Source organism: Xenopus tropicalis, chromosome 1, assembly GCF_000004195.4.
Source record: "Xenopus tropicalis strain Nigerian chromosome 1, UCB_Xtro_10.0, whole genome shotgun sequence".
Classification (NCBI taxonomy): domain Eukaryota; kingdom Metazoa; phylum Chordata; class Amphibia; order Anura; family Pipidae; genus Xenopus; species Xenopus tropicalis.
Window position 1 is genome coordinate 106,974,802 of NC_030677.2, and position 27,713 is coordinate 107,002,514.

A 27,713-nucleotide genomic window follows, 5' to 3' on the forward strand; every position below is an offset into this window, starting at 1 on the left:
AGGTAGTTGACTGGCTTACACAGCACACCCCATCCTCTACCGTTTCTGCCAGGAACTTTGCCACAACATCCTCATCCTCCTCTGCTATGGGCACCCCACGTACCACTTCCTCCACCACCGCCGCCCTTTCTTCACTGGATGAGTCAGAGGAGTTATTTTCACATGACTTGGTTGAACTGATTGATGCGCAACCATTATTGCCAGAAGATGATGAAGGAGATGAGGACGTTACACCAGATATCATAATTCAGGCAGGCAACACAACAGAGATGGACATAAGGTGTGATGAGGTCCCCGCTGCTGCTGCCTTCTGTGAGCTGTCAGAAGAAATTGATGCATCTGAGGAGGATGATGATGAGGAGATGGATGTTTTGTGGGTGCCCAGAAGAAGAGCGCAAGAGGAGGATAGTTCTGACGGAGAGTCAGAGAGGCAGGAGGAGAATAAGACTTAGAAGAAGCAGGGACAGCTCACAGGGAACAGAAGGGCAACAACATGTATCGGCACCTGTGGTCAGCCAGCCAACGCACCCACCAACTTCTACTGTTACCGCCAGAATGCCAGCATCAAAAGGCTCAGCAGTGTGGCATTTTTTACTGTGTGTGCCTCTGACAAAAGCGCTATAATTTGCAATGAGTGCAGTCAGAAACTGAGTCTTGGGAAGCCCAACACCCACGTAGGTACAACTGCTATGCGAAGGCACATGAACGCCAAACACAAAGCACTATGGGAGCAACACCTCAAAGGCAGCAGACAAACTCAAAGCCACCCTCCTTCTGGTCCAGCATCGTACTGCTCTACCTCTGCTGTCCTTGACCCGTCTCAACCACCCTCCATGCCGCCTTCCACCTTGACCACCAGTTCCCGGTCATCTGCCCCCAGCCATGTTTGAGCGTAAGAAACCAATGTCTCCGAGTCACCCCCTTGCCCGGTGTCTGACAGCTGGCTTGTCTGCACTCTTAGCCCGCCAGCTTTTACCATACCAGCTGGTGGACTCTGAGGCCTTCCACAAATTTGTAGCAACTGGGACACCGCAGTGGAAGGTACCCGGCCACAATTTTTTTTCCCAGAAGGGAATACCACACTTGTACCAGCATGTGCAGAGCCAAGTCACCGCATCTCTGTCACTTAGTGTTGGGGCAAAGGTCCATATGACTACTGACACATGGTCCTCCAAGCATGGTCAGGGCAGGTATGTCACCTATACTGCCCACTGGGTGAACCTGGTGATGGCTGGGAAACAGGGAATGCGTGACTCAACAACAGTGGAGTTGGTGTCACCACCACGGATTGCATGCGGGCCTCGCACCTCCTCTACTCCTCCTTCGCTCTCTCCTCCTCTGCTGCTGTGTCCTCCTCCACACCTGTGCACCCCCAGCTCCCCAGAGGCTATTCGACGTACCAGGTACGCCGTTGTCATGCTGTCTTGGGGATGACATGCCTGGAAAGCAGAAACCATATCGGACCTGCACTCCTGTCATCTCTGCACTCACTGGCTGACCCCACACCAACTGAAGATCGGAAAAGTGGTGTGTGACAACGGAAGCAATCAGTTGGCAGCACTGAGACTGGGCAATTTAACACATGTGCCCTGCATCCAACCTTGTGAGAATGGGGTCTTTCATGCTGTCATGCCTGTTGAAGGACCCCCATATCAAGAGGCTTAAGGAGAACGACCTGTACTGGGTTGCAATGCTACTAGACCCTCGGTACAAGCAAAAAAGTGGCAGAAATGTTACCAACGTACCACAAGTCCGAAAAGGATGCTGCATTTCCAAACCAGCCTGCAAAACATGTTGTACAATGCTTTTAAGGGTGATGTCACTTTAGGAACTCAATATTCCAGGGGCAGAGGTGCCAATAATCCTCCCACGAGCACACCTGCAAGGACAATGGGCTTTGGCCACTCGGTAACATCAGACATGCAAAGTTTTTTCAGTCCAAGGCAGCGCCAGAACCCTTCTGGATCCACCCTCAGAGAACACCTCGACCGACAGGTAGCGGACTACCTGGCGTAAATCGACACTCTGAGGAGCGATGAACACCTGGACTACTGGGTGTGCAGGCTTGATCTGTGGCTAGAGCTGTCACAATTTGCCATCGACCTCTTGTCTTGCCCCACCTCAAGTGCCCTCTCAGAAAGGACCTTCAGTGCAGCAGGAGGGATTGTCACTGAGAAGAGAACTCGCCTAGGTCACAAAAGTGTGGATTACCTGACCTTTATTAAAATGAATGAGGCATGGATCTCGGAGGGTTACTGCACGCCGGAAGACTTGTTCTGACTCCCCATGCAGCTGTCCTTCCCTGCACGCCACATGACTCCACACACAGCTGTCCTTTAGCGTCCTCCTCCACCGTACAAACTAGGGAAACTAGGCAAACCCTACTGGTTTAATTTTAAGCCAAACTTTTTGGACAGGTAAATCCTGAGTTTTTCTGGCCTCTGTGCTTCAGTGCCTGTGACAAAAAAACGATTATTTTCAGCATTTATATGCCATATTTTTTCTGGCCTCTGTGCTTCAGTGGCTGGCTGCGACAAAAAAAAACAAATATTTTCAGCATTTACATGCCATATTTTTTCTGGCCTCTGTGCTTCAGTGGCTGCGACAACAAAAAAAACTAATATTTTCAGCATTTATATGCCATATTTTTTCTGGCTGCGACAAAAAAACCATAATTTTTCAGGAATGTACACTACAGAAATATTGCCACCGACAGGACGAACGTCCTGGAGGTGACAAGCAACTAGTAAAAACTATTATTTGCTCACTTGACGGTATCATTAAAGCTCTTTGCGTTTTTTTGCGTTGCAGTAAACGCAGCGTTTTGTCTTTGCGTGTGAACCGGCTGTAACCTTTACACGACATGATTGGCATGTAGACGCCGGACGTTTTAAAGCAGTTTATTACACAAGTTTAGAAATGTAGTGTGATTTCTGCCCTTTACAGCACAAAACGCAACGCTGTGTCAACAACTTATTTTTGCCCTTGATCCCCCTCTGGCATGTCACTGTCCAGGTCGTGGCACCCTTTAAACAACTTTGAAATCAGTTTTCTGGCCAGAAATAGTTCGCCTTCTCATTGAAGTCTATGGGGTTCGCAAAGTTCGCACTTTTTGGCGGAAGTTCACGAACGGGTTCGCTACATCTCTACTGACTGACAATTTGGGAGGACAAAATGTAACATGAAGAAAGTAAAGCAAACAAGTTGATATTTTCAGTATGAGCACTTGCCTCTTTTATATAATGCGTTAATGTGTAATGTGTTAATTCACAATAATATGTAACGTTTGTGCATACCCCCCAACTGTCCCACTTTTCGTGGGACAGTCCCGGTTTTTACAGCGCTTCCCGCTTTCCTGGATTGTTCAATGAATGTCCCGCATTACGGAAATGCAAAACATTCATTAAACTATCCAGGCCAGCGGGACTCCGTCTCTTCTTGCGGCTCCAGCTTCTTATTCGGCTCCTCGTACGGCGGCGACAGGTCCTTTTATAAGGTTGCGCCCGTGCGTACGTGTGGCGTCTCACGTACGCACGGGGTGCAACCTTATAAAAGGTCCTGTCGCCGCCGTACGAGGAGCCGAATATGGAGCAGGAGCCATAAGAACTCTATGGGGGGAATTTTCTATTGGAGGTACTCTCTATGGGGCAATTGTAGGGCTACTGTGTATGGGGGGCACTGTGTATGGGGGGGTACTGTGTATGGGGGGGCACTGTATGGGGGGACACTGTGTAAGGAGGGCTACTGTGTATGGGGGGCACTGTGTATGGGGGGCACTGTGTATGGGGGGCACTGTGTATGGGGGGCTCTGTGTATGGGGGGGCTCTGTGTATGGGGGGACACTGTATGGGGGGCACTGTGTATGGGGGGAATTGTATGAGGGGACACTGTATGGGGGGTACTGTGTATGGGGGACACTGTATGGGGGGCACTGTGTATGGGGGGCACTGTCTATGGGGGTGCTGTCTATTGGGCCATCGGAGGCACTATTTTAACTATTTTAAAAATGAATTTTAAAAATGGGGTCTGGCAATTGGGGCGTGGCCACAAAGTGGGCGTGGCCAAACATGTGGCCTTCTTTTCATTTTTCAGATGTTGCCAGGTATGGTTTGTGAAATGTAATTTGGAATGTGATCGAGCAAATGCACATTTCTATTGAAATGATGAGGTACAACTATTATTACACATTCTTGAAGTAAAGAAAGTTGTCTAAAAACGAACCGGTTATTGGACTCAAGCCGACCTGAGACTCCTCGGACACACGGCGGGAACGCGCGTAGCGACGTCACGATCCTCGGCTTCCCATTCATCCTGCCCGCTACCTCCTCAGTGAAACGTCACGTACCTAGCGGGAGCGCGCATTGTCAGGAGGAGGAGGCGGAGGAGGGAAAATGGCGACCTCAAACAATCCGCGGAAATTCAGTGAGAAAATCGCTTTGCATAACCAGAAGCAAGCGGAGGAAACGGCCGCTTTCGAGGAGGTCATGAAGGACTTAAGCATCACACGGGCGGCACGGGTAAGGGCTTGCTGCGGGGTTCTCCCACAAGGAGGGGTGACAGAGCAGAGGAGGAGGCTGATGCTGTAGGAGAGACGCGGCCAGCGGGCAGCTCATTAGCAGACAAACCCTCCGAGGTGGAGGAAAAGCACCTGCACAAGACTGAGGTGGAACAGAAGGCTGCCCTATTGTGTTAGAGGAATGGGCGGCCTGAAGTGTCACAGCACCAGGCCTGGCACGGAGTGTCACTTCATCCCACATAGGCACAGCCTGGGAATCCCAAGAAATGGGGCACGGACACCATACCCTGAGCATTATAGTCACTCTCTGCACCTGAGCGTGTACCTCTCTCTAGTAGCATCAACTTCTGCCTCCTCTGTGCTGTAAACATTGGGTATCAGAGCACAGCCAAGCACTAGCCCTACAGCTGATAGGGCTGCCAGTCATCTCAAACACAGTCTTTCATTAGTGGATTGTTTACACGGTGCAAGTCCAGTTTCCTGTTGCTGGACCAATCTCTCAGTTTCACCCTGGACAGGTGAAAGTTGTCAGTAGTTCATTCATATCTGGGGAGCTGCAGGTTATCTTCCATGTGTTGGTTTCATGGAAGAAAGTTTAAAATATGTGTTGGCAGCTATGTGCCTTCTTTTCTTGCAGTGGATCCTTTATTTGTTGGATGTAATATAATGAACATAAATCTTAATTACCGATAGGTAACTCATTACACTGTATCTTTTTTAAACCAAGGATATTAAGCCTGCTCACCTCTCCCAGTTTATGAACTACAGCACCTGCTGCTAAAGGTTTGTTGCATGCTGGGAGTTGTAGTTAAAGAGAGAGCCCCAGGTTGGCCATCTCTGATGAAATTTGTTTTGAATTTAAAGCAAAAGAATGAAAGTATATGGAGGTTAAGCTGTCAGAAGTTTGGGACTAGGCAGGGAGGTTCAGAGAGCAGTTAAAGGAACAGTAACACCAAAAAATGAAAGTGTATAAAAGTAATTACTATATAATGCTGCCCTGCACTGGTACAACTGGTGTGTTTTCCTTAGAAAGACTTCTATAGCTTATATAAATAAAGCTTCTGTGTAGCCACGGGGGCAGCCATTTACAGGAGAAAAGGCACAGGTTACTTAGCAGATAACAGATAAAACCCCATTATATTCTACAAAGCTTATCTGTTATCTGCTATGTAACCTGTGCCTTTTCTCCTTTTTCCCAGCTTCAATGGCTGCCCCCGTGTTGACATAGCAGCTCATTTATATAAACTATAGTAGCGTTTCTGTTGCAAACTTACCAGTTTTACCAGTGATGGGCAACTGTACATTATATTTTAATTACTTTAAAACACTTTCATTTTTTGGTGTTACTGTTCCTTTAAGCTGGTAGTAAATGGTCTGCAACCCACTGAAGAGGGCGGCAGTTTGTCCTGAACCCAGCCAACCTTTGGGTAAACCCAAGGGTTTCAACCTGACCTGTGAATCACTAGTGCCTACTTTTTTACGATAGTGTTTTGAATTTAGAGTCCTGGATTATTTTTTTTTCAAGTTCACTCTGTGTATTTTTAGGGTCGCAAATTTCTTGTGTAAATCAGGAATGTCCAACTCTTACGTGTCAAGTTGCTAATAAGCAAAGTTAAATGGGCAGTGTATCTCCTTTTTCAACATGAGTTAAGTGAATACGGCTTGCGCTTAAAGGAGAAGGAAAGGCAAAGTCACTTGGGGGTGCCAAAATGTTAGGCACCCCCAAGTGAATTAAATCGCTTACCTTGTACCCCAGGCTGGTGCCCCTGTTAGGAGAGAACAGCACCAGTTCGGGGTAGCTGCAGCGCTTCCGTCTTCTGTCGCGCATGCATGCGCAGTAGAGTGTAAAGCTGAAATTTAACAGAGAAGTCGGCTTTTCACTCTGCTGCGCATGCGCCTGTCCTAAGTCCTTCCAAAAGCGAAGGCGGAAGGAGGAAGAGCTGCGCTACAGGTACCCCGGGCTGGTGCTGTTTTCGCCTAACGGGCACTAGCCCAGGGTACAAGGTAAGCAAATTTAAGTCACTTGGGGGTGCCTAACATTTTGGCACCCCCAAGTGACTTAGCCTTTCCTTGTCCTTTAACATACTTTTTTCCTGCTGCTTTATTACAACATGTGTTTTATTTCATTAAACATGGCAAAATCTGAAATGGAAGTAAAGTCCAATTCTACTTCCTGTTCATACCATCAGCACCATCAAAACAAATTTACCTGTCAGGTAGTCTCTGTATAAACAAACTCCACTCTAAGCTGAAGCCTTTGTTAGACTGTGAATGAAAGAGCAACTCTTTATACAGTTGCTACTTGGCAGACTGCTGATTTGTATTGATTGTGCTTAAAAGAATTAGACATAGAACATGACTTTCTAGTTCATTTAATGCCCTGTTTAGTTCAAGAAATAAAAAAAAGCCACAGATTTTTTAATTAAACCAATAGTCAAAAAGTATGTTTTTCCACAAGCTCTCATGTTAAAAAACAAATTGGGTATGATGTCTCTTAAAGGGGAAGGCTGTTGGTGGGATGTGGATGATTGCAGGTTGGAGTTCTTAACTGTCTTCTAATTTATGTATTTATTGTGTCTTGTGGTTTTTATTCTGTAGTTTTGTGGTGGTGTATTTTAAGATTAATTTGCATTTTGGTTTGTTCATTGCTTAAAATTACCTGCAATTGTTTGGAAGTTTGTTTTCAGTGCCATTGCATGCCTACAAAGCTGCTTTTTACAAAGTATTATTGTGTTTACCAATCATGATTTTTGCAATGTGCATTCTGGCATCTCATTGTAAGTTTCTAGACTAACTTGTATAGAATTAACACATTATGATTAACTGTGAGCCTTGCTCAGGAAGCCCAAGGCAGCAAGTGCTACAGTCACCCCCGTTCCTTTACAAGTTATTTGCATCTTAGTTCAGCCTTGTGTTAAAAATATATTTTTAAAACATTTAAATGGGAAGTTTAAAGTATTTACCAGGTCCAGTTAAACTATAGTAAACTGAGTAGTTCCTGTGGGTTACAGAACCTGGTACAAACTTGGCAGCCTTTACAATATAACCCATTAAATGCATTCAAAAAAATATACAGGTATTGTACAGTGTTAGCCATATTTCTTTTTTTTATTTTAATACATTTTTTTGATTATTTTTCTCCCTTGTGGCCTGGCCTTGGAACTCCACTGTTGGATGTTAACACTAAAAGTAATCTTTTAGGTATGAACTGTTTGTTCCCATTTCATGCTGGTCTCAGAAGGTGTTTGTGTGGGGGAGTCTTATAGGCAGAATTGTTACTGTAAACAGTTTCTCATGCCTATCAGAGAGACCTCCCCACCCCCACAAACCAGCAATGATAGTAATTGCTCTGCACACCTAACTAAATGTATAATCTAAAATGTGCAATGTAAAAAAAAAAAAATGATAGCTATGTTTTTGTGATATGTGGAAGTAATTATTGGCTTTCTTCTCAGCTTTTGAGTGTTGTGGTTTCTCTAGTCATAATGATCCTGCTTTTCCTTGAATTGTTTGGTTTAAAAGAAATTTTGCCATTTACAGTCTTTTCTGTTTCTCTTTTTCTTTACTAAATGACATTATTTCTGCAATAACTGTATTTTATAACCATGGCCTTCTTGGGCATTGCGGAGGTTGGCTTCCTCTTAGGCCTGTGGCACACACAGCAGTTTCATGGCTATCTTGTGGGCATAGTGATAGGAATGAATACAATCCACCTGTCACTGCACACACGGGTAGATTTAAAAAAAAAAAAAAAAAATATATATATATATATATATGCTTGTGTTTGAACCCTTCTTATATTGACCAGTGTTCTTTTATAAACAAAAGTACAATTAGGGGCACATTTACAAAGGCACGAACGCTCCGAGCGTATTTTCGGCAAATTTTTCGGGCATCCGTACGATTTTGTCGTACACCGAACAACTTTTTCGTACGCTTGCACGAAAAAATCGGAAAGGTTTTACCGCTGTTTACAATTGTACGGTACGAAAATTTTGTGACTTTCGGATCGCCAATACGATATTATCGTGACTAATACGATTTTTACGGAAGCATTTTCGTGATATTTGCGATCTTCAGAAATTTTCGTTTCCAATCCGAATTTTTCCCATTCGGGATTTGAACTCGTGATTTGATAAATCTGCCCCTTAGAGTATTTTTGTGCATAATGGGCGACTGCCTTTTTTGTCCCTGGTTCCCAGGTTTTATGAGTTCAGACTTGATGCCTGCATGTTTGTGACTCCTTGGCTCCTACCATGGTCCAGTGTTTTGTATTCTGTTAATGTAAAGTAAACTTACCTGGATACATTTATTCACACATTCTAAGTCTGAACTTGCACAGGTAAAACCTGGCAGCCTGGGCAAGTTGGCAGCTGCTCACTGTGCACAAAAGTGTCCTAGGCAGCAGCATTAGTCATATAAGCATCCCCACTGACTTAAAATTTCCTGCTTGTTAAAGGAAAAGTAACACTAAAATTTTTTAAGTGAAAAAGCTATTCTACCCTGCACCAATAACTGCCCCTTAGTATTTTGAATGCTTTAAAAGAAAATACCTGTTAAAACTTGGCTTCCTGTCAATTGAACTAAGCCGATACAGAGAAGGAAGGAGCAGGCATCAACTATGCGACGATCGATTGATTGGGTCTAGCATGACTCCTTCCTATACAGAAGGAAGGCTAGGCTCGATCAATCGACCCTCGCATAGTTGATGCCTGCTCCTTCCTTCGCCGTTTCGCCTTAGTTCAATTGACAGGAAGCCAAGTTTTAACAGGTATTTTCTTTTAAAGCATTCAAAATACTAAGGGGTTTGCAGGATAGGGCAGTTATTGGTGCAGGGTAGAATAGCTTTTTCACTTTATAAATTTAGTGTTACTTTCCCTTTAAAGAGAGAATAAAAAATAAAAATTTGAAGTGGTAGTTATAAGCTCTCGTATACATTAATTAAAACATTTTAAATGTATTACTTATTTGTAAAGTATACCTGCTACTGAAAGCATTACCCATATGTCCCTTTCTATTATTTTCCCTGGTGGTTCTTACTTTGGAAACCATGTAGCAGAAGCCAGCTGATTAACAGTCCTGTGAAGAAGTGTGCAAGACTTTTGCATTGTTGCTTTCAGGGACAGAACAAGCAGTGCCAGTGCAAAAGTGTCAGAAAAATAATCCTTTTAACGGCAAAAACATTTACAAATAACTTTAAAATTATTTACAAATTTTAATAAATATCAGAAAGGTTAGCATTACATTTTCTTTTGTTGGGCTAAATATTATTTTGGGGTTTACATGCCCATTAGCTTTCTGAGATCAGATTTAAGTCAGGTACTGTTTGAATCGTGATTTGCTATTTTACAGTCAGTCTGGCCAAAGTTGCAATGTATTTCTACTTTAGTCTGGATTTAAAAGTCTGTTGGAACATTATTAGATACAATTGCAGTGTATAAGATCTTTGCTGATGGTAAATACTGGCTTGAGCTTTAGCAAGACTTAATATGAGATGGAGTGTGTATAGTTGCCTCAGCATGACTGCATATGCAAGCCTGTTTCCAAAAAAGTTGGGACACTGTAAAGTACAGGTATAGGATCTGTTATCCAGAAACCCACTATCCAGAAAGTTCCGAATTACGGAAAGGCCATCTCCCATATACTCCATTTTAAACAAACAATTCTCATTTTTAGAAATTATTTCCTTTTTCTCTGTAGTATTAAAACAGTACCTTGTATGTAAACCAAACTAAGATTTAATTAATCTCTATTGGGTTTATTTAATGTTTAATTGATTTTGTAGTAAACTTATGGTATGGAGATCTGAACTATGGAAAGATTCCTTATCCGAAAGACCCCAGGTCCTGAGCATTCTGGATAACAAATTCCATACCTGTAAAACTAAAAAGAGAATAGGATAATTTGCAAATCCCTTAAATTTAACATATCAACACCTTGTGGAAAATGTCACCAATTGGCAACAGGTCATTACCATGTTTGGGTGTAGATAAAGCATCCTAGAGAGGATGGGTCTCTTAAAAGTAAAGTTGATGATGGGTAGACTGCCTGCACTGGAAAATATTTTAACAATACATTCCTCAATGTAAAAATTGAAGAGAATTTGAGAATTTCATAATCTACAGCAGTGTTGTTTAAATTCTTTGTTACCGAGGGCCATCATTTTGTCAGTCCTTCGTGGCAGAGGGATGGCTATGGTAGGTAGTGAAATGTCAGAAATGTTGAACACGTCTGTGTATTTAAATACCACACCCTTTATCAACATTTATACAGGTTTAGCGAGAAAAAGAGAAAATATATATAGTCCAGCATAACCGTCAACCATTATCTACACAGCAGAACCCAATTAGTTTATAGCCCAACATAAAATGGTACAGTGACCCGCAGAATTAACTAGTACCCTTACTCAGCAGAAACTGATGACAACTGACAGGAATCACCACACTAAATTATTTAGCATATAATGGGACATCGTTGGGCTCACCTGTTTTTGATGGGCTGATCTAAAGCACATAATATTAAAAGATTCAGGGAATGTGGAGAAATTATGATCAAGATCCACCTACTCTGGACCAAGGTTGCTTAAGATGGACTAAACTGAAGTGGAAAACTGTCCTGTGGTCTGATCAATAAAATTTCAAATTCTTGTTGGAAACTATGGACACCTTGTCCTCCGGACTAAAGATGAGAAGAACCACCCGGCTTGTTATTAGCATACGGTCAAAATCCAGCACTTGTGCATTGGTGCACATTTTATGGGTAACTTGCACATCTTGGAAGGCACCATTATTGCTGAACTGTTGAACAACACAGATTTTGTAGCAAACTATATTGCCATCCAGACCATATCTTTTTCAGGGAAGGCCTTGCTTATTTCTGTAAGGCAATGCCAAACCACATTCTGCACATATTACATCAGTGTGGCTCTGTAGTAAGAGATTCCAGGTGTTAAACTGGCTTTTGTCCAACCTGTCAGTTGTTAAATGAGAACTAAACTCCCCCCCCCCCCATCCTCAACCCTGCCCGCCTCTATTGCACCCCTGGAAAGTTTCCTTCTACAACATGTATTCCATTCAAAAGCTTCCCTGTGTATCGACCATTCATAAAAGTGCAGAGTTGTGCAGTTCAAAGGCCCATCTTCCCCTGTCTTCGGATCCTCTTCTGTAAGTTAGCAGACACTGATCAGTGGGAAACATGCCCCTGACCCAGCCTTTTTGAAACGTTGCTGGAATCATATTCAAGAAAAGTAACATTTCTTAATTTCAATAATGAATATATTGTCTTTGTACTATTTGCAATTAAATATAAGGTTTAAATCATTAGCAAATTGTCCCATTCTTTTTTTATTTATATTTTACACAGTGCCCCAACTCTTTTTTTTGGAAACAGGCTTGTAATATAAGGTGTGTCTCTGTATAGTCTAATACACATAACTCATACTATGCTGTAGCAGCCCTGTGTTCCTTGCTTTGGTAAAGTTCTGCTTTCATTTTGCCAGTTGGCATGTGTAAATTGCACATGCATGCCTTGCAGCCTGAACACAATTAAAGCTGTCTTCTGTACATGTCCTGACTGATTTTAGTGTCTTTGTGTGTTTTTGTATTTTTTTTTTTCAGTTTTAATTCTCAGTGGAATGAATTTCTGAAGTCAGCATAATTGTACAACATGGGTCGTTTTGAAATGGTTTTTAATTTCAGCATGTTTCTTCGTTCTCTAAGGGGGTTATGTAATAAAAGGCACTAAGTTTAAAACACTTTAACCCCCATATGTAATAAAACGCACTAAGTTCACCCAGTAGCAGTAACCCAAAGAAACCAATCAGCAGGTAGCATTTACTTGTAACCTCTTTTAAAACAAACATCTTATTGGTTGCTATGAGTTACTGCTTCTGGGTGAACTTAGTGTGTTTTATTACATATGGGGGTTAAAGTGTTTTCTCCTAATTCAGTTCCAGTTTTTTCCCCCATAGACTTCAATATAGTTTTCACCGTGAGACTTGGAAATGTTTTTAAATTGATTTGCAACTTCTCCATGTTTATGAAAGCGCTGCTGTCGAATAGGAATCCACCAAAGAGAAAGGAGAGAGATGATTTCAAAGTAATCATAGGGCAGATAGTTACTTCTAGAATTCCAATGGATAGTGATAACTATAAGACATTCATTGGCTTGGCTTCATAATCTATCTATAATCTAGATAAATAGATTTGATCATTTTTTTTATATTAAAGGGGATATAAAGTTAGAATCTTAATTTGGTGTTTACATATAGCCCTAAGGTAGGAAAGCACTATAACAGATGATGTTCTAAAATAATCAAATGTCAAAACTGTTACAAGACAGCTAACTGGAGCTCTGTATTCCTCAGTGTCTGCAGCAGAATTAGGAGTGGGCGTGTCTCACTCTCTGCTCATGTTTCACTTCCTAAGTCTAATGTCCCACGGGAAGATTAGTCGCTGTGATTTTTAAAAGTGAGTTCCAGTGACAAGTCGTTCGTTTTTGAATTTCCAGTACCAAAACCGACGATACTACTTTGAATCGCATATCACTCCAAATTGCTACGATACCCTTTTTTGAGAACTTTTGAAGAAAGCATTGCCAATTAAAACTATTGAAATCACTTAAAGGAAAACCCATTGAGTGTGAAGTGGCTGTGATTGTGAAACTTTGGGCGACTTCGGGACATCGCAGCGACGCGTATGCCATCCCACCGGCGATTTACATTTTAGGCGGTGGGATGGCATTGCGGGGAGATTAGTTGCCTGCAACACTGAAGATTAGTTGAAATTTGCTAACAATCACAGCGACTTAACTATATAAGCTGATAGCTCAGTAAATAAGTCGCTGTGATTGTTGGCAAATTTCAACTAATCTTCATTGTTGCGGGCAACTAATCTCCCCGCAATGCCATCCCACCGCCTAAAATGTAAATCGCCGGTGGGTGGCAGGCAATTCATTACATGGCTGTATATGTTAAAATTGTATAAAATTATATGTTAACTGTTACTCATATCAGATACAGTAGAAAGCACTAATTGATTATAATTTAGCAGTTGCAATTTTTTTTTTTGAAAAATGTGCCATTTTGTCTGAGCAGGGGCTTGCCCCAATAGCAAATACTTAAAGGGGTTTTTATGCTGTACTTTTTATTTCCAAATTACACTGTTTACATAGCAAATAATTCACTCTACCATTTAAAATTTTATTCTCGAACCAACAAATGTATTTTTTTAGCTGTAATATTGGTATGTTGGCAGCGATCTCAGTGCATTGTGTCTGATTCTGGTTTTTCAGAAGGAACCAGCACTACACGTTAAAACTGCTTTCAGATAACCTATTTTATCTCCTAATCCATGTATCTGGAGGAGTCCCAAGACAGACTTGGATTTTTTACTAATGAGTGCTATTCTGATATCTAAAGGTGGCCATACACAGGCCGATTCTAGCTGCCGATATAGGTCTTTTAGACCAATTTGGCAGATTATCGGCCCGTGTATGGACACTAACGATGGGCCTGCCTGACCGACATCTGGCCTCCAATTGGCCAGATCTTGATCGGGCTGGTTTGATTCTTCATCAGATCGGGGACTGCATTGGCTCGTTGATGCACCTCCGAATGCCACTCTGATTCAGTCATTTGGCCCCGGTATTGGGAGAAGATCCCAAATAAGCGGATTTTACCATGTATTGCCACCCTTATACTTTTAACAATGCAGCCGTCGGGGATCTTTCTACCTTCCCATTGTTTAGCTGATCGGCTGGGGGGGTAAAGGGGAGTGATATCACTCCAACTTGCAGTAAAGAGGGACTAAAGTTTATCAGAGCACAGGTCACATGGCTTCGGCACCCTGGGAAATGAAGAATATGGCTAGCCCCATGTGAAATTTCAAAATTAAATATAAAAAAAAATTTGTTTGCTCTTTTAGAAAACGGATTTCAATGCAGGATTCTTCTGGAGAAACTCTTTTAACGGATGCATTTTGAAAAAAACATATTTTCCCATGAAAGTATTCCTTTAGTTTCTGGTTCTTCTCCTCTTCTGTCAGTTGAACTGAGCAGAGAAATGTCAGGCGATTCTTCCTACATTAAAAAATGTAAAAGTACTCAAAAGACCAGTTGTAACATTTCACATTGTTATATGGGCGGAAATGAGTTTCCATTAAGGTAAAGGCCTATATTACATCATTTATTTTGATAGTTTTGGTGATAACTCAAATCAGTTTGTACAGGTATGGGATCAGTGTATCTGAAACCTGTTATCCGGAAAGCCATCTTCCATAGCATCTCTTTTAAGCGACTAATTTTCAATTTTAAGACATATATTCTCTTAAATAATAAAACTGTGCCTTGTATTTGATCCTAACTAAGGGGTACCTGTGAGTGAGTGTCTCCTCTTCCCGTTTCTGTCTTCATGCGCTTGCGCAGTAGAGTGAAAAGCCGAACCTTAACAAAACAGTTGGCCTTTTGACTCTACTGCTCATGCGCCAGCCCCAGGATTCAGAAGACAGAAGAAAGAAGAAACACTCACTGCAGCAACCCCGGGCAGGTGGGGTTTTCTTCTAACAGGAGCACCAGCCCAAAGTAAAAGGTAAGCGATGAAAGTCACTGGGGGGTGCCTAACATTTGGTGATTTTTACCTTTCCTTCTCCTTTAAGGTGGTGATACTGACACCAGTAATTACATCTTATTTTTACATCTATCATAACATTGTGTTTGCACGCTATTTATAATTTTGCAATTAAAATATGTTCCCGAAGCTTTTATATTACCTATCTGATCCCCCATGTTCCTCTATTAGAAGCTACAATTGACAAGTTGAAAAGGGACAGATAGGTTGGCAAACTTTAGGAACTTCAAGTTACAATTACTTACAAAGCAGACTTATCAGTGAAAAATTACCAACATGGCCTATTACTAACTTTTAAGGTAAATTCATATTTTTTTCGTGTCAGTCACATTAAACTATCATTTCAACTCTTTCAAACCTGTCAGATGGCTTATCCCATAGATATCTGGCAGAAAAAAAGCTACTAATGGGTTGTAGTATGGTTTGTTTGAGAAACCCTGCTTTTTTTGTTGTAGTATATAGTTCCTTTAAAGGAGAACTACAACTCCCTGACTATAAAAGCCCCCTTAACTGGCCTTCACCTGCTAAATCAGTTGGGTCTGGAAATTTGTGTAGTTGTACCATCACAAATATGCAGTTTTGAACAAAAAAAAAGTCAAGAAATCCTCTCTAGTGTATGTTTATGTATTGTTTGTACCCTTTTTTGAGTTTTGATGAGTCTACCTGTCATTAATCTTTGTCATACGATTAATATTTAGTATTCTATACCAATAGATTATGGTTTTATATGTTGCTAACTAGTGATGAATACCATCGCACAGTAAAAAAGATTGTTGCACAAAAAAACGCCCATGGACTTCAATGTAGTTTGCTGTTTCTTTCCGTTTTGCAAAATGTTTCCTTAAAACGGATAGATTTGCTCATCGCTGTTAACCTGTTACATTCATAAACAATTATTCCTCAAACTCAGGGGCAGATTTATCAAATCTCACCCCCCGTCTATTCATTCCTATGGGATTTTTAGAAGCGTATTTATCAATGAGTGAAAATTGGAACTCACCATTTGATAAATAATGGTTCACTGTTTCACATAACACACATGCACATGCATACAAAACAGAGGGGTTGATCAATGCACATTTCTTTTGTCCCGTTTGATTAATATTTGTTATCTTTGCAAGTGCATATACTTTAAAAAACGGGTTTTTAGTTAAAAAAAAAAATACGATTACAAAATTGTTAAGCCACTGTACCATGTCAAGGTAAACCCATATGTCGGTCCTTATTAGTTAGTAATTATATTTTCATAGGCTATCATCTACCTGCGTGGTAGCATCTCATGTTAAAAGTGTCTCAGGGCATTGTAAGCAGGGCATTGATTATCCCACACGATTAGCTTATACTGATTGATAAGACCAAAACAATTGATTTCACATATTTAACCCTGCCAGCCAATTTAGTCACAGTGGTACATTTATTGCCAAACCATTTTTGAACATTTTGCACTCTTTCACTTTCCTAATTAACCTGGGAAAACAATATATTGTGTTTTTTTTCGGACAACCTAAGCTTTCAAAATATGTTAGAATGTTGTGTCATTCGACTTCTGTAACAAGGCTTTTAAGTCTAAAAATGAAGAAAAATTATTTTTTCCATTATAAGAACACATATATCAAAAACAAACTATTTTATGCACAACAGTACAACTGATTAGGGAAGTCCAGTGTCTCTGGAAAGCATCAATACCAAATATGCATAGTTTTTATGGAGATTTCTCACTTGTATAGATTAAAAACTCCCAGCACTGCTCCAGAAAACTGCACACTAGATTTCAAGACCAAATATTCCACTTACAGCAGGTTTACCCTACTGTACTATACATTGTTACACTATAAATTATACATATTTGGAAAGAGCATATTCTGATAAATCCAGAATAGGCAAAACAGTTTTGGTCTCAAATTACCAGGTTGAAATGAACCCAATAACCCAACCCTCAAAGTTATAAAAATCAACCCGTAATAAATAATAAGTAAACGACAATCGTCAAATCACATGGTAATAGTACCTAAGCAGTAAAATGGCCCGGGTGTATAAACCCCGGGCCCGCCACCTGTGTATCCACAGTCCAAAAGTAATATAAAGCAGTAAATTCTCACCAGAGTCGATAGGTGGTCCGGGTGCACAGATCCCCGAACCCGTAGCCCAAAGAAGCAAATCCAATACAAACGAAAAACGGCTTCAATCAGCACACCAGACAGCCATGGAACATCTAAAACTTCAGCTTTTAATAATTTCCTTTAAAACCAACACGCCTGACGCGTTTCATGCGCATGATTAAGTGCCCATGCGCACGAAACGCGTCAGGCGTTTGTATCAAATTACCAGGCTGCAATGTTTTCCTAAATGTATCAGTTCTAATAAAAACATTTTTAAAAAATCATTTCAAAGCTTCCAGTCTACAGCATCTTATCTCACACATATTAGCTACCAAGATAAAACACCATAAATATGAATGCCAGGGGTCTGATGCTCAATGTGCATATGTTTACCTAAGTATGTGGCATGTAGGGACCCCCCCCTCCCCCATAAAGCCATATATTTTTTGGAAAGTACACATTCCGACAAGTCATAGAAAACACCCAAAATATAAACACCAAAGATCAACTGAACAGTTTGATGCCTAATGTACATAGGTTTATCAAAGTACATGGCACTTAGCTACCCCAAAATATACCTTTTGCAAACTAATTTCATGGCATACATTTACCTAATTCATAAACACATGCCCAGTTTTGTGTGTGGTAGGAGCTGCAAAAAAAGTAGGGTGGCCCCTGAAAATTATATATTTTTGGAAAGTACACATTCAGACAAATCTAAAATGGGTAAATATTTCTTTCTACTCCAAACTACCAAACAGTGAAGCTTTCCTAAAGTTAGTAGGTTTGAAGGCAATTATGAAAATGGCCTTAAAATTTATCTTACATAATTTCTTAAATACAAAGGCAAATTTCTTAAATATAAATGCCAGAGGTCTACCGAACAGTTTGACGCATAATATGCAATGATATACCAAAGAATATGGTATGTATGCAACCTAAATGAAAATAATGCATAATAATTTTCTTCCCTGCCAACTCAGTCTCTGCAAACAGAGCCCTGGACTGCATATTATGTACCCTAACACCCCCTAACTTACAGAGACCCCAAGAAAACCATAATTCTTGTAAAGTACACATTCTTATAATTCCATCTTGTTTAAAGACACCTTTCTATACCAAATTGCCAATCTACAAAGCTTTCTTAAAGTCAGTGGTTCTGAAAATCACATAGATTTAGCAAAGTATGTGGTATATATGGACTCCAAATATAATATAGTGCATGTGAATTTTTTTTTGCTACCAACTCAGCTTCTGCAAACAAGACCCCTTGCTTGTGTATTTTGTGTTGTAATACCCCCTAACTGTACAGAGACCCTAGAAAACCATACATTTTTATATACATTCTAATAAACACAAGAAATTCTGGTAACTAATCCTAAAGAGCCTCAAAAAAATTTTTTTTTTTTTATCTTAAAAAAATATTCTATAAGCTTAAGCTCACCCACTGGGTTTTTAATGCAGAAGCCAGGATTATAGCCGTTTTGATGCCCAACTACAGTTCAGTTTTGCACTACACTCATCAGTGTGGTGCAGGGTTTTTTTAATCAGCTTAGGTAGAGCCAGGGGCCACAGAAAAATCAAAATGGTTGATGATTTTCTTGAAGCCCTTTGGGATTAGTTCCCACTTACCAAATGAGTAAATCTTACCTCCCCCCCCTCCCTTCTTGGGCAGGCGATATTGTGCTAATTTAAACGTTTGGCCCTAGGGCTAAACAATCGCACTGCAATGAAGGGGATAGGAAAAGTTGGAGCAAGGACCACACCAATGAACCAATGCGGTCCCGATCTGACTAGAAATTAGGCCTGTCTGATCAACCAATTTTTGGCCAGAAATCGGTCGGAGGGCCCCATACACTGGGTAGATAAGCTGCCGAGTTGGTCTTAAGGACCTGAATCAGCAGCTGAAATCTGCCTTGTATGACCATTTTTAGAACTGAAAAATAATCCTTATTTGCTACTTTGCACTCAAACCTACATTTTTTGCTGCTGTAAGATAATGCGGGGGATGTTTATAATTGCTTGAGCCTTTTGGCTTAAAGGGAAACTGTCATGAATGGGAATCTTCTTAAAGGAGAAGGAAAGGCTAATAAAGAGTTAATCTCAAGCTACAGGCATACCTTCAGTTCTCTCAATAGTGCCCTTAAGTCTCCCCATATTTCCCCTGTTCAGATGATCAGAAGCCAAACGGGAAGAAAAAACGCGGAGCTGTGCAAAGAAAGTTCCCATAAGGCCTCTCTCCTGCACCGAGACCCACACCAGTGTAAATGTTCAGTTAGTTAGACTATGAGGAAGCTTTCAGCTGATTGTTTCAGATCCACATTCCTGGGGGGGGGTGAGTTCTTAGCATTCTTGAGGGCGGGGGGAGCAGGAGAGATCTGCGTGTCTCTGGCAGAGGAAAACAGACGCAAGAAATCTTTTGACAGAGAACTCAGTGCAGCGTTTCTGTGAGTGCTTATGGCTGTATTTACATAGACCTTTCTGATAAAGCTAACTTAGTTTTTACCTTTCTTTCTCCTTTAACTTGGCTCAGTTCTGACAGGCAGCTTGTGTTCTGAGCAGAGAGGAGTGGTCCAACCATTCTTAACTGACATCTAAAATTCAATTCCCACCTGCCCATCTTTCCTCTCTGAGTGAAAACCTGAAAAGGACTTTGAAGAAGGTCTAAAAATTCAACCCAATTCATTCTAACTAACAAACACCTAGAACTTTATTTCTTGTTTTTTTTTATGAGAAAAACATAAAAGAAGCCACATATCACTTGCTTTTTTGAGCAGCAGCAAGTTATTTAGCACAAAGGCTCAGCAATTTGTAACATACATGCCAAGTGTGCTGGCAGGTGATGCTGGGTATTGTAGTTAAATAATAACTTTAGGGCATCTACCGTACTTGCACATTACCATAAAACTACAATTTGGCTTTTGTATAACTTACAAATGTTGTAGGTAGCACAACTTTCTACTTGTAACTTGTATTACTGTTTGTGCAATAACATTGTAGTCACTTTTTGTATGTTTTCAAGCTAATTGATAACAGAATATATGGATTTCTTAAAAATACATGTACTGGCTATAGCAGAGTAAATGCTACAGACTGACCAGGTGGACCTGATTAGACTCACTGCCCAATAAGCCTGAAAGCCTGGCTAGTCCGTCTACAGGAGAGTTCTTACTGAGAGACATAAGGGTTGATTCATTAAAGTCCGATAACGCTTATCGCGTTAAAATTAACGCGAAAAAAACGTGCGATTTGCTAAAGTATTATCGCATTAAGTCGCATACCGCGTGCGTTAATTAGCGCGCAACCGCATGCGTTAATTTTACCGCATTGCATTACTTATGCGCATAGAAATAATACTAACGCATGATTCACAAACACTTAGACGCGCTAAATATCGCATTACACTATGTGAAAATTAACACCTACTTGGAGCAGGCGGTACTTATAGAAAAGTACAGTTGATGAGCTTTTGGCAACACAATATGGACTTTGCAGTGTGATTTATTCAAGTATGTGTTGGCCCTAGAGTAATGTAGCCTCCAGTTTGCAGGGAAATAGTCATTTTCAAAAAACGTAGTTTTCCGAACGTAATGCTGTGCATTTCATCAAATACCGCATGAAAATATTCTTCGCAACTTAAATAACGCAAACAGCACAGCGTCGAAATTAACGCAAATATCCTTTTAGTGAATCGTGCGTTAAGATGTGAAAAATTAGACGCGCTAAGATTTTCAACGCATGCTATAAATAGCGCTCGTTTTAACATACAGGAATCTATGTGCCTGTACAGAAGTCTGTAATATTGCTATTATACACTCTTGTTACACCTTTATTTTTTATTCACTCTTGTTACACCTGTACCTGCCTTCTGAAGTAAGATTTGTGCTGTGTATATGTGGATATAAATAATAAACTGCATTAGGCTGATGCCACACGTGGCGTTTTTACGCTGCGTTTTTTCTCGCCCTAAAAACGCCGCACAAGCCACACAGCCCCTGACTATGGCGTTTTTCAGCCTAGTACTGGTGACGTAGCAAATCCAGTTTCCATGGTGCTAATAGTGCAAAATAGCAAAACACTGCGTATTTCCGCTAGGTCTGGCAGCTACCTTTGCATATACATAGGAATAGCTTGCTTTGCAAATACTGGTGTATTTCGGCCTACGCTTGAAAAATCCGTGCTAAGGCGTTTTCTAGCGTATTTCCGCATTGTGTGGTTTGCTTCGCATCTTTTCAAGTTATTTCTATGGATGATGATATCAGGCGTTTTTCAGCCGCCGAGAGAATTAGAAAATACGCAGCGGAAAGACGCCACGTGTGGCATCAGCCTTACTGTTATATGTACAAATGCAGCTTCATCAGAAACCAGCCAAGTCTGGCTCCATTCCTTTACTGTCCCTCTGCACATATTTGCTATTGAGGGGTGTAGCCTCATGATAAGGCACAGCTCTGTCACTGACGTAGACCAGGAAGCCAAAAATTCAGGAGGGTGGGAGATGGGAGCCTGCTTCAATAATTTAGCCATAACTTTGTAACTGTGCAACATTTTTAAAAGCTATAAATTGTAAAAATGTGTCTCTAGATTTTATATTTTTAAAATTATAAAAACATTTTTCATGATTGTTCCCCTTTAAGTGATCATAAAGGAAACCCTGCATGACTTAAGAAACTCAGTGTGGGGTTTTGGGCAAAAATACTTTATTGCAAAACTTTTTATTGCTTATGAAAGCCCACTCAAGAGAAAAAAAACCTCAACTAACAAGGTATTTTTGACAGAATTCTGTGTGAGTTACTTAACTCACGTGGGGTTTCCTTTATGATTGCTTGAGCCGAAAGGCTTGTGTAATTATAAATGGTCCCCTACATTTAAGTGGTGGCAGTATAGATTATTGGGAAATAAAGAACAAGCTGTAGCTCTGTCATATTTTACTTGGCTTAAGGTATCAGTTATATAAGTATCACTTATACAAATATAAATACTGAATATGGTCATTTTAAAAAAGTCTTTACGCTATTGCAGCATTTTGCTGCTTGATATTCCTTAAGTTTAAAATGTATGGAGGCTAGTAGCTCATGTTCAACCCTAAAATTTAGACCTACTGATTGTACTTTAATCACCTGTTTGTAAACTAATTGCATTGTGTCACAGTTTTGGTGTATTTTTATTGCAAGACCATTTTACCTTATCACATGTTGTGTTTGTCACTCATGATTCCTTTGCACATGAGCTAATACATCAATTTTTCTTGTGTTTTTCATTTTGCTATATTATTAGCAAATTGTTTTAACCATATTTGAAGTTTAGAGGTTACTTGGCTCTGTGTGAATTGCCATACTGAACAGATGGTATAAATAAATTCAAGAATAAATATTGAAAAATGCATCACTCTTAAAATTTCAGCTATCATTGTTACAGATCTGAAGCATCCACCTCCTCACTTCTTTAAAGGAGAAGGAAAGGCTGATAAAGAGTTAATCTGAAGCTGCAGGCATACCTTCAGTTCTCTCAATAGTGCCCTTAAGTCTCCCCATATTTCTCCCGTTCAGAAGCCTCAGAGGAAAAAAAAACCGCTAAGTTCTGTAAAGAAAAATTCACATAATGCCACGCTCCTGCACCAAGACCAAGACCCCTCTGCATGCCTAGTTTGTAAGACTATGAGGAAGCTTCCTGCTGAAGATCTCTCCAAATAAATTCAAGAATAAATAGAGAGTGCTGCCAGACTCTGGCACAGGGAAAAAAAAGAGAATATCACTGCACATGATAATAAAAGTTCATTTAAAAGTGAGCAGACCCTTCCATTCCACATATAATTTTCCAGACTAGTGACTGCAGCCAGCCTTCATGTTGTGCTTGTCAGTTTGATTATATGTTTCTTATTTTACCTTATGTATTGGTCTTTGATTTGAATTTGATTTAATTTATAATTGTGTTTGTGCTGGCATGTACTGTCATCTTGGTTTCTTCTGTGTTAAAGGACATGTAAACCCCACACACAAAAATTTAAGTGAACAGCCTTTTTTGAAATCTTTTAATACCTGCCACTCTGGTTGTCCAGAGGTTAATAGTAAGGCTGCAGCATTCCCTTAATCACTTAGATTTCCTTCTCCTCCTGTAACCCACTCGGCCCCCTCCCTCAGGAATTTGCTTTGACTGTTGGCTTGTGGGCATGCTCAGTTGTTCTAAATTCAGATTACTAAACACACTCCCTAGTCTAGCAGCCAATGAAGACATGGCATTGTTGGTTCCCATAGAAACTCAGCTCCTAACCCCCTCTCCTCAGTTTAGCTTAACCATTACAGTGCTCAAACAAATTAGAACTTTTATAAAAGACAGTTCTGCCTGTGTGAGCCTTGACCCTTGATGAAATTTAAACTGAATAAGGGCTTGTGTGTGTATGCTCCTTGCAGATTTAAATGTAACTGATGAGGTGTCAGAATAAAATGGCTGCTGGGTGAAAGCTGCTATTTGCACATTAGGAAAATGTGATGGTGCTGGCAAACGGAGGGGATATATGCAGTACAAATTATGCACTTTGGGTGGGGGAGATGTGCCCAACGGATATACATTGTAGGAAAATGTAGGCTTTACATGTCCTTTAAGGTGACCATACATATTAAGATCCGCTTGTTTGGTGAGGTTGCCAAACGAGCAAACGTTTCTACCGATATGCCCACCTATAGCGGGGATATCAGGCTAATTTCGATTGTCTGGGTATAGGAACCATCGGAGCGAGGACCATATCAATGAGCCGATGCAATCCCAATCTGATGGAAAATTCAAACTTGCCTGATCAACACCTGGCCAATTTTTGGCCTGGTATCGGTCATGAAGGGCTGTTGGCGGTCCCCATACATGGGTAGATAAGCCGCTGAATTGGTCTGAAAGACTCAAATTGGACGCTTAAATGTGCCTGTGTATGGTCACCGATTGTCTCTTTAGACCGATTCGGCAGCTTATTAAAAGCTAAAGACTATTATAGTTTATATCTGCAAACTGTGCCTGCAGTCAGAAGCATTGCTTCAGTGCAGTGCAGAGGAAGGCAGACACAGCATATTGCAGCGCCAAACTGCATGCACAAGCAGCTTCCAGCTGAAATATGTTGCATGTGCCTGCACCCAGGTCAAAGCAGTGCTTTCGTGTGAAGACACAACTTGCAGATTTTGAAAGTGTTGGAGCGGATTGTCAGCCTGCACAGGATGAAAATCAACTTTGTGGGGCACTAGCCTTAGCGCTGTAATAGAATACAGTGGTATTCTACATAGCTGTTATCTGCTACGTTATTTGTGCCTTTACTTCTTTTTCACCTTGAATGGCTACCCCACTGATACATAGTAGCTTGTTATAGTAGTGTTTCTGATACACACACCTTTTGCCAGTGCAGGGCAACAGTACATTTTTTGTTTGGTGTTACTATTCCTTTTAGTTCCAAAGTCTGTCTCTGTTGCTCATATGAGGCTGTGCTCACACACAAACCAAGGGTTCTCATACTCGACCAGTTAAAGGAGAAGGAAAGGCTAAGTCACTTGGGGTTGACAAAATGTTAGGCACCCCCAAGTGACTTTAAACGCTTACCTTTTACCCTGGGCCGGTGCCCCTGTTAGGAGAAAACAGCACCAGCCTGGGGTAGCTGCGAGCATGGTCTCTTCTCCCGTCTTCGCGCGCATGCGCTCTACTGTGCATGCACCGGCCCAGGGATTTTGACAGCATAAGGAAGCGGAAATGCTCGCTGCAGGTACACCGGGCTGGTGTGGTCTTCTAACAGGGGCACCAGCCCGGGGTAAAAGGTAAGCGATTAAAGGAAAAGTAACACTAAAAATTTTTAAGTAAGAAATCTACCCTGCTCCAATAATTGCCCTATCCTGCAAACCATTTATTATTTTGAAAGCTTTAGTACAAAATACCTGTTAAAACTTCCGGTCATTTGAAGAAAGGCGATATGGCGATGCAGGGGAAGTATCAGGGGAAGCAGCCATTATTACATTACATTACATTAACATTTATTTATAAAGCGCCAACATATCTCGCAGCGCTGTACAATAAGTGGGTTACATACATTGGACATACAGAGTAACATATAAAGCAATCAGTAACCGATACAAGAGGTGAAGAGGGCCCTGCCCAAAAGATTATGCGGCGATTGATTGATCGAGCCTAGCCTGACTCCTACCTATACAGAAGCAACGCCGTATTACCTTTCTTCAAATGACTGGAAGCCAAGTTTTAACAGGTATTTTGTACTAAAACTTTCAAAATAATAAATGGTTTGCAGTATAGGGCAATTATTGGAGAAGGGTAGAATAGATTTTTTACTTAAAATTTTTTAGTGTTACTTTTCCTTTAATGTCACTTGGGGTGCCTAACATTTTGGCACCCCCAAGTAAGTGACTTAGCCTTTTCTTCTCCTTTAATGGACAGAGCTGAGTCTTTTACTTCCACACTTCTTTGTGGCACATACATTTTTACCTTAGTAATTGATATAATGATCCGGCACATTGAAATCATACAAACCAATTACCTGGTGTTACTGGACTTTAAAGCACATATCAACCCCCCAACCAAAAATTTTATAGTAGTTTAAAAGCCTCACAGCATTCTTTAAATACCTGCCACTCCGATCCCTCAAAAGCAAACAGTGAAGCTGCAGCGATCCCTTGATGTTTTTTCTCACTGCACAGCCCAGTAACTCCCCGTCCCTTCAGAATTCTGCTTGTCTCCTGGCGTGGTGCACATGTGCATTTCCAATCCATTTTAATGGTGTGCATGTTCTGCAAGGCAACTGATATCAGTCTATTTGGCGTTTTTAATAAAGCTTGTTAAAAAAAAAATCCTTCGAGAGGTCAGGCAGGAGGGGCTATGCGTGCATGCATAGTTGTAACATTATTATTATTTACATTTATTTATAAAGCGCCAACATATTCCGCAGCGCTGTACAATAAGTGGGTTTCATACATTGGACATACAGAGTAACATATAAAGCAATCAATAACCGATACAAGAGGTGAAGAGATACACGCTCTCGATGATGTCACCCGGTAAGATGCCCACTGGGTGACACGCGAAACGGGAAAAAAAATAATGCGGCGGTGCGAGCTGAAGGAGGGAGCGGAACATATGCGGTTAAGGTGGGGGTAAGGCGCCCCTTGGCATTAGACATAATATAAAATTTAGCTTTGACCTGAGTCTCCCAATTTAAATAAGTTATGGACATTACTTGTGCACAGTACCCAATAAAACACTTGCTCAGTGTTTTACATGTAAAACATATGAGCTGACACTTTAAAAGGGGACAGTTGAGATGAGATAGGTTGACACAAAAACCTATTCTTAAAGGACAAGGAAAAGCAAAGTCACTTGGGGGTGCCAAAATGTTAGGCACTCCAAGTGACTTTAATTCCTTACCTTGTACCCCGGGCTGGTGCCCCTGTCAGGAGAAAACCGCACCAGCCCGGGGTACCTGTAGCGAGCTATTCCTCCTTCCTGCTTCACGCTGCTGCTGATTGTCCAGGACAGGCGCATACACAGTAGAGTGAAAAGCCGACTTCTCTGTTAAAGTTCGGCTTTTCACTCTACTGCGCATGGGCGCGCAGCGACCCAGGAAGGAGGAAGCGCTGGCAGCTACCCCGGGCTGGTGCTGTTCTCTCTGAACCAGCCCGGGGTACTAGGTAGGCTATTAAAGTCACTTGGGGGTGCCTAACATTTTGGCACCCCCAAGTGACTTTGACTTTCCTTCTCCTTTAATACTTTTATATTATCTGAGAACAGCCCTATATAAAAATATAATCTCATATTTTGTTAGGATTTTAGTCCTACAAAGCAGTTGAAATTGACCCCCCCAGGCAATTGCCTGGACCCAAGGGCACGATAGACAACAATAGCCTTATCTGTGAGTGCACCTCCATTTTTAGATGGTTGCCACTGAAACAAAAAAAGGCAAATCTCAGTAGTTTGTTACCTGTCTGCTGAGATTGTAATTGGTTGAGTAACAAAATGCATCCTATCTGCCATTGCCCTAAGGATATTCTGAACCAGAGATGAGTTGAATGACCATACAAATACAAGACTGTGGGTCACATACCTGTATACAGATCATGGAACTCTGAGGTGAATTCTAATACCCTGATAACAAAGCAGGGGTATAACGATATTGGCAATACACAAGTTTTACTTTCACATGTGACGTTATTTCAGGTTGATTATTATGAAGGGCATTACTGAGCACCATTTATAAGCATATATTTTTATTATACTGTGCACGCAGCAAACATTTTAAAACAAAGGGGATTTTTCTACAATACCTTTTAATGGTATATATTCTCAGATACCATAGCTGAGTATTGTAAATTATGTTTTTGCCAGTGCAAAATCATTTGTGTTTATTTAAAAAACAAACATGGTTTTTCCAAGTTTGGGTCAGTAAAATAAAGCATTCTCAATTCATCATGTATACTTAAAGTGATAAATATGTCACTTTTAG

General features: G+C 40.9%; 1 protein-coding gene across 3 annotated transcripts in view; it reads left to right on the top strand.

Moving 5' to 3' along the window:
* The first annotated feature begins 4,191 nt into the window (after positions 1-4,191).
* Positions 4,192-27,713, top strand: part of crtc1 (CREB regulated transcription coactivator 1) — a 76,378-nt gene continuing 52,856 nt past the window's right edge. Inside the window, exon 1 of one of the 3 annotated variants that reach the window (XM_018097223.2) lies at positions 4,192-4,517. In XM_018097223.2, coding sequence (XP_017952712.1) covers positions 4,392-4,517 — 126 coding nt within the window. In that variant the 5' untranslated portion in view covers positions 4,192-4,391. The remainder of the gene's footprint in view (positions 4,518-27,713) is intronic. The other 2 variants (XM_002940206.5, XM_004915477.4) reach the window with 2 other exon arrangements.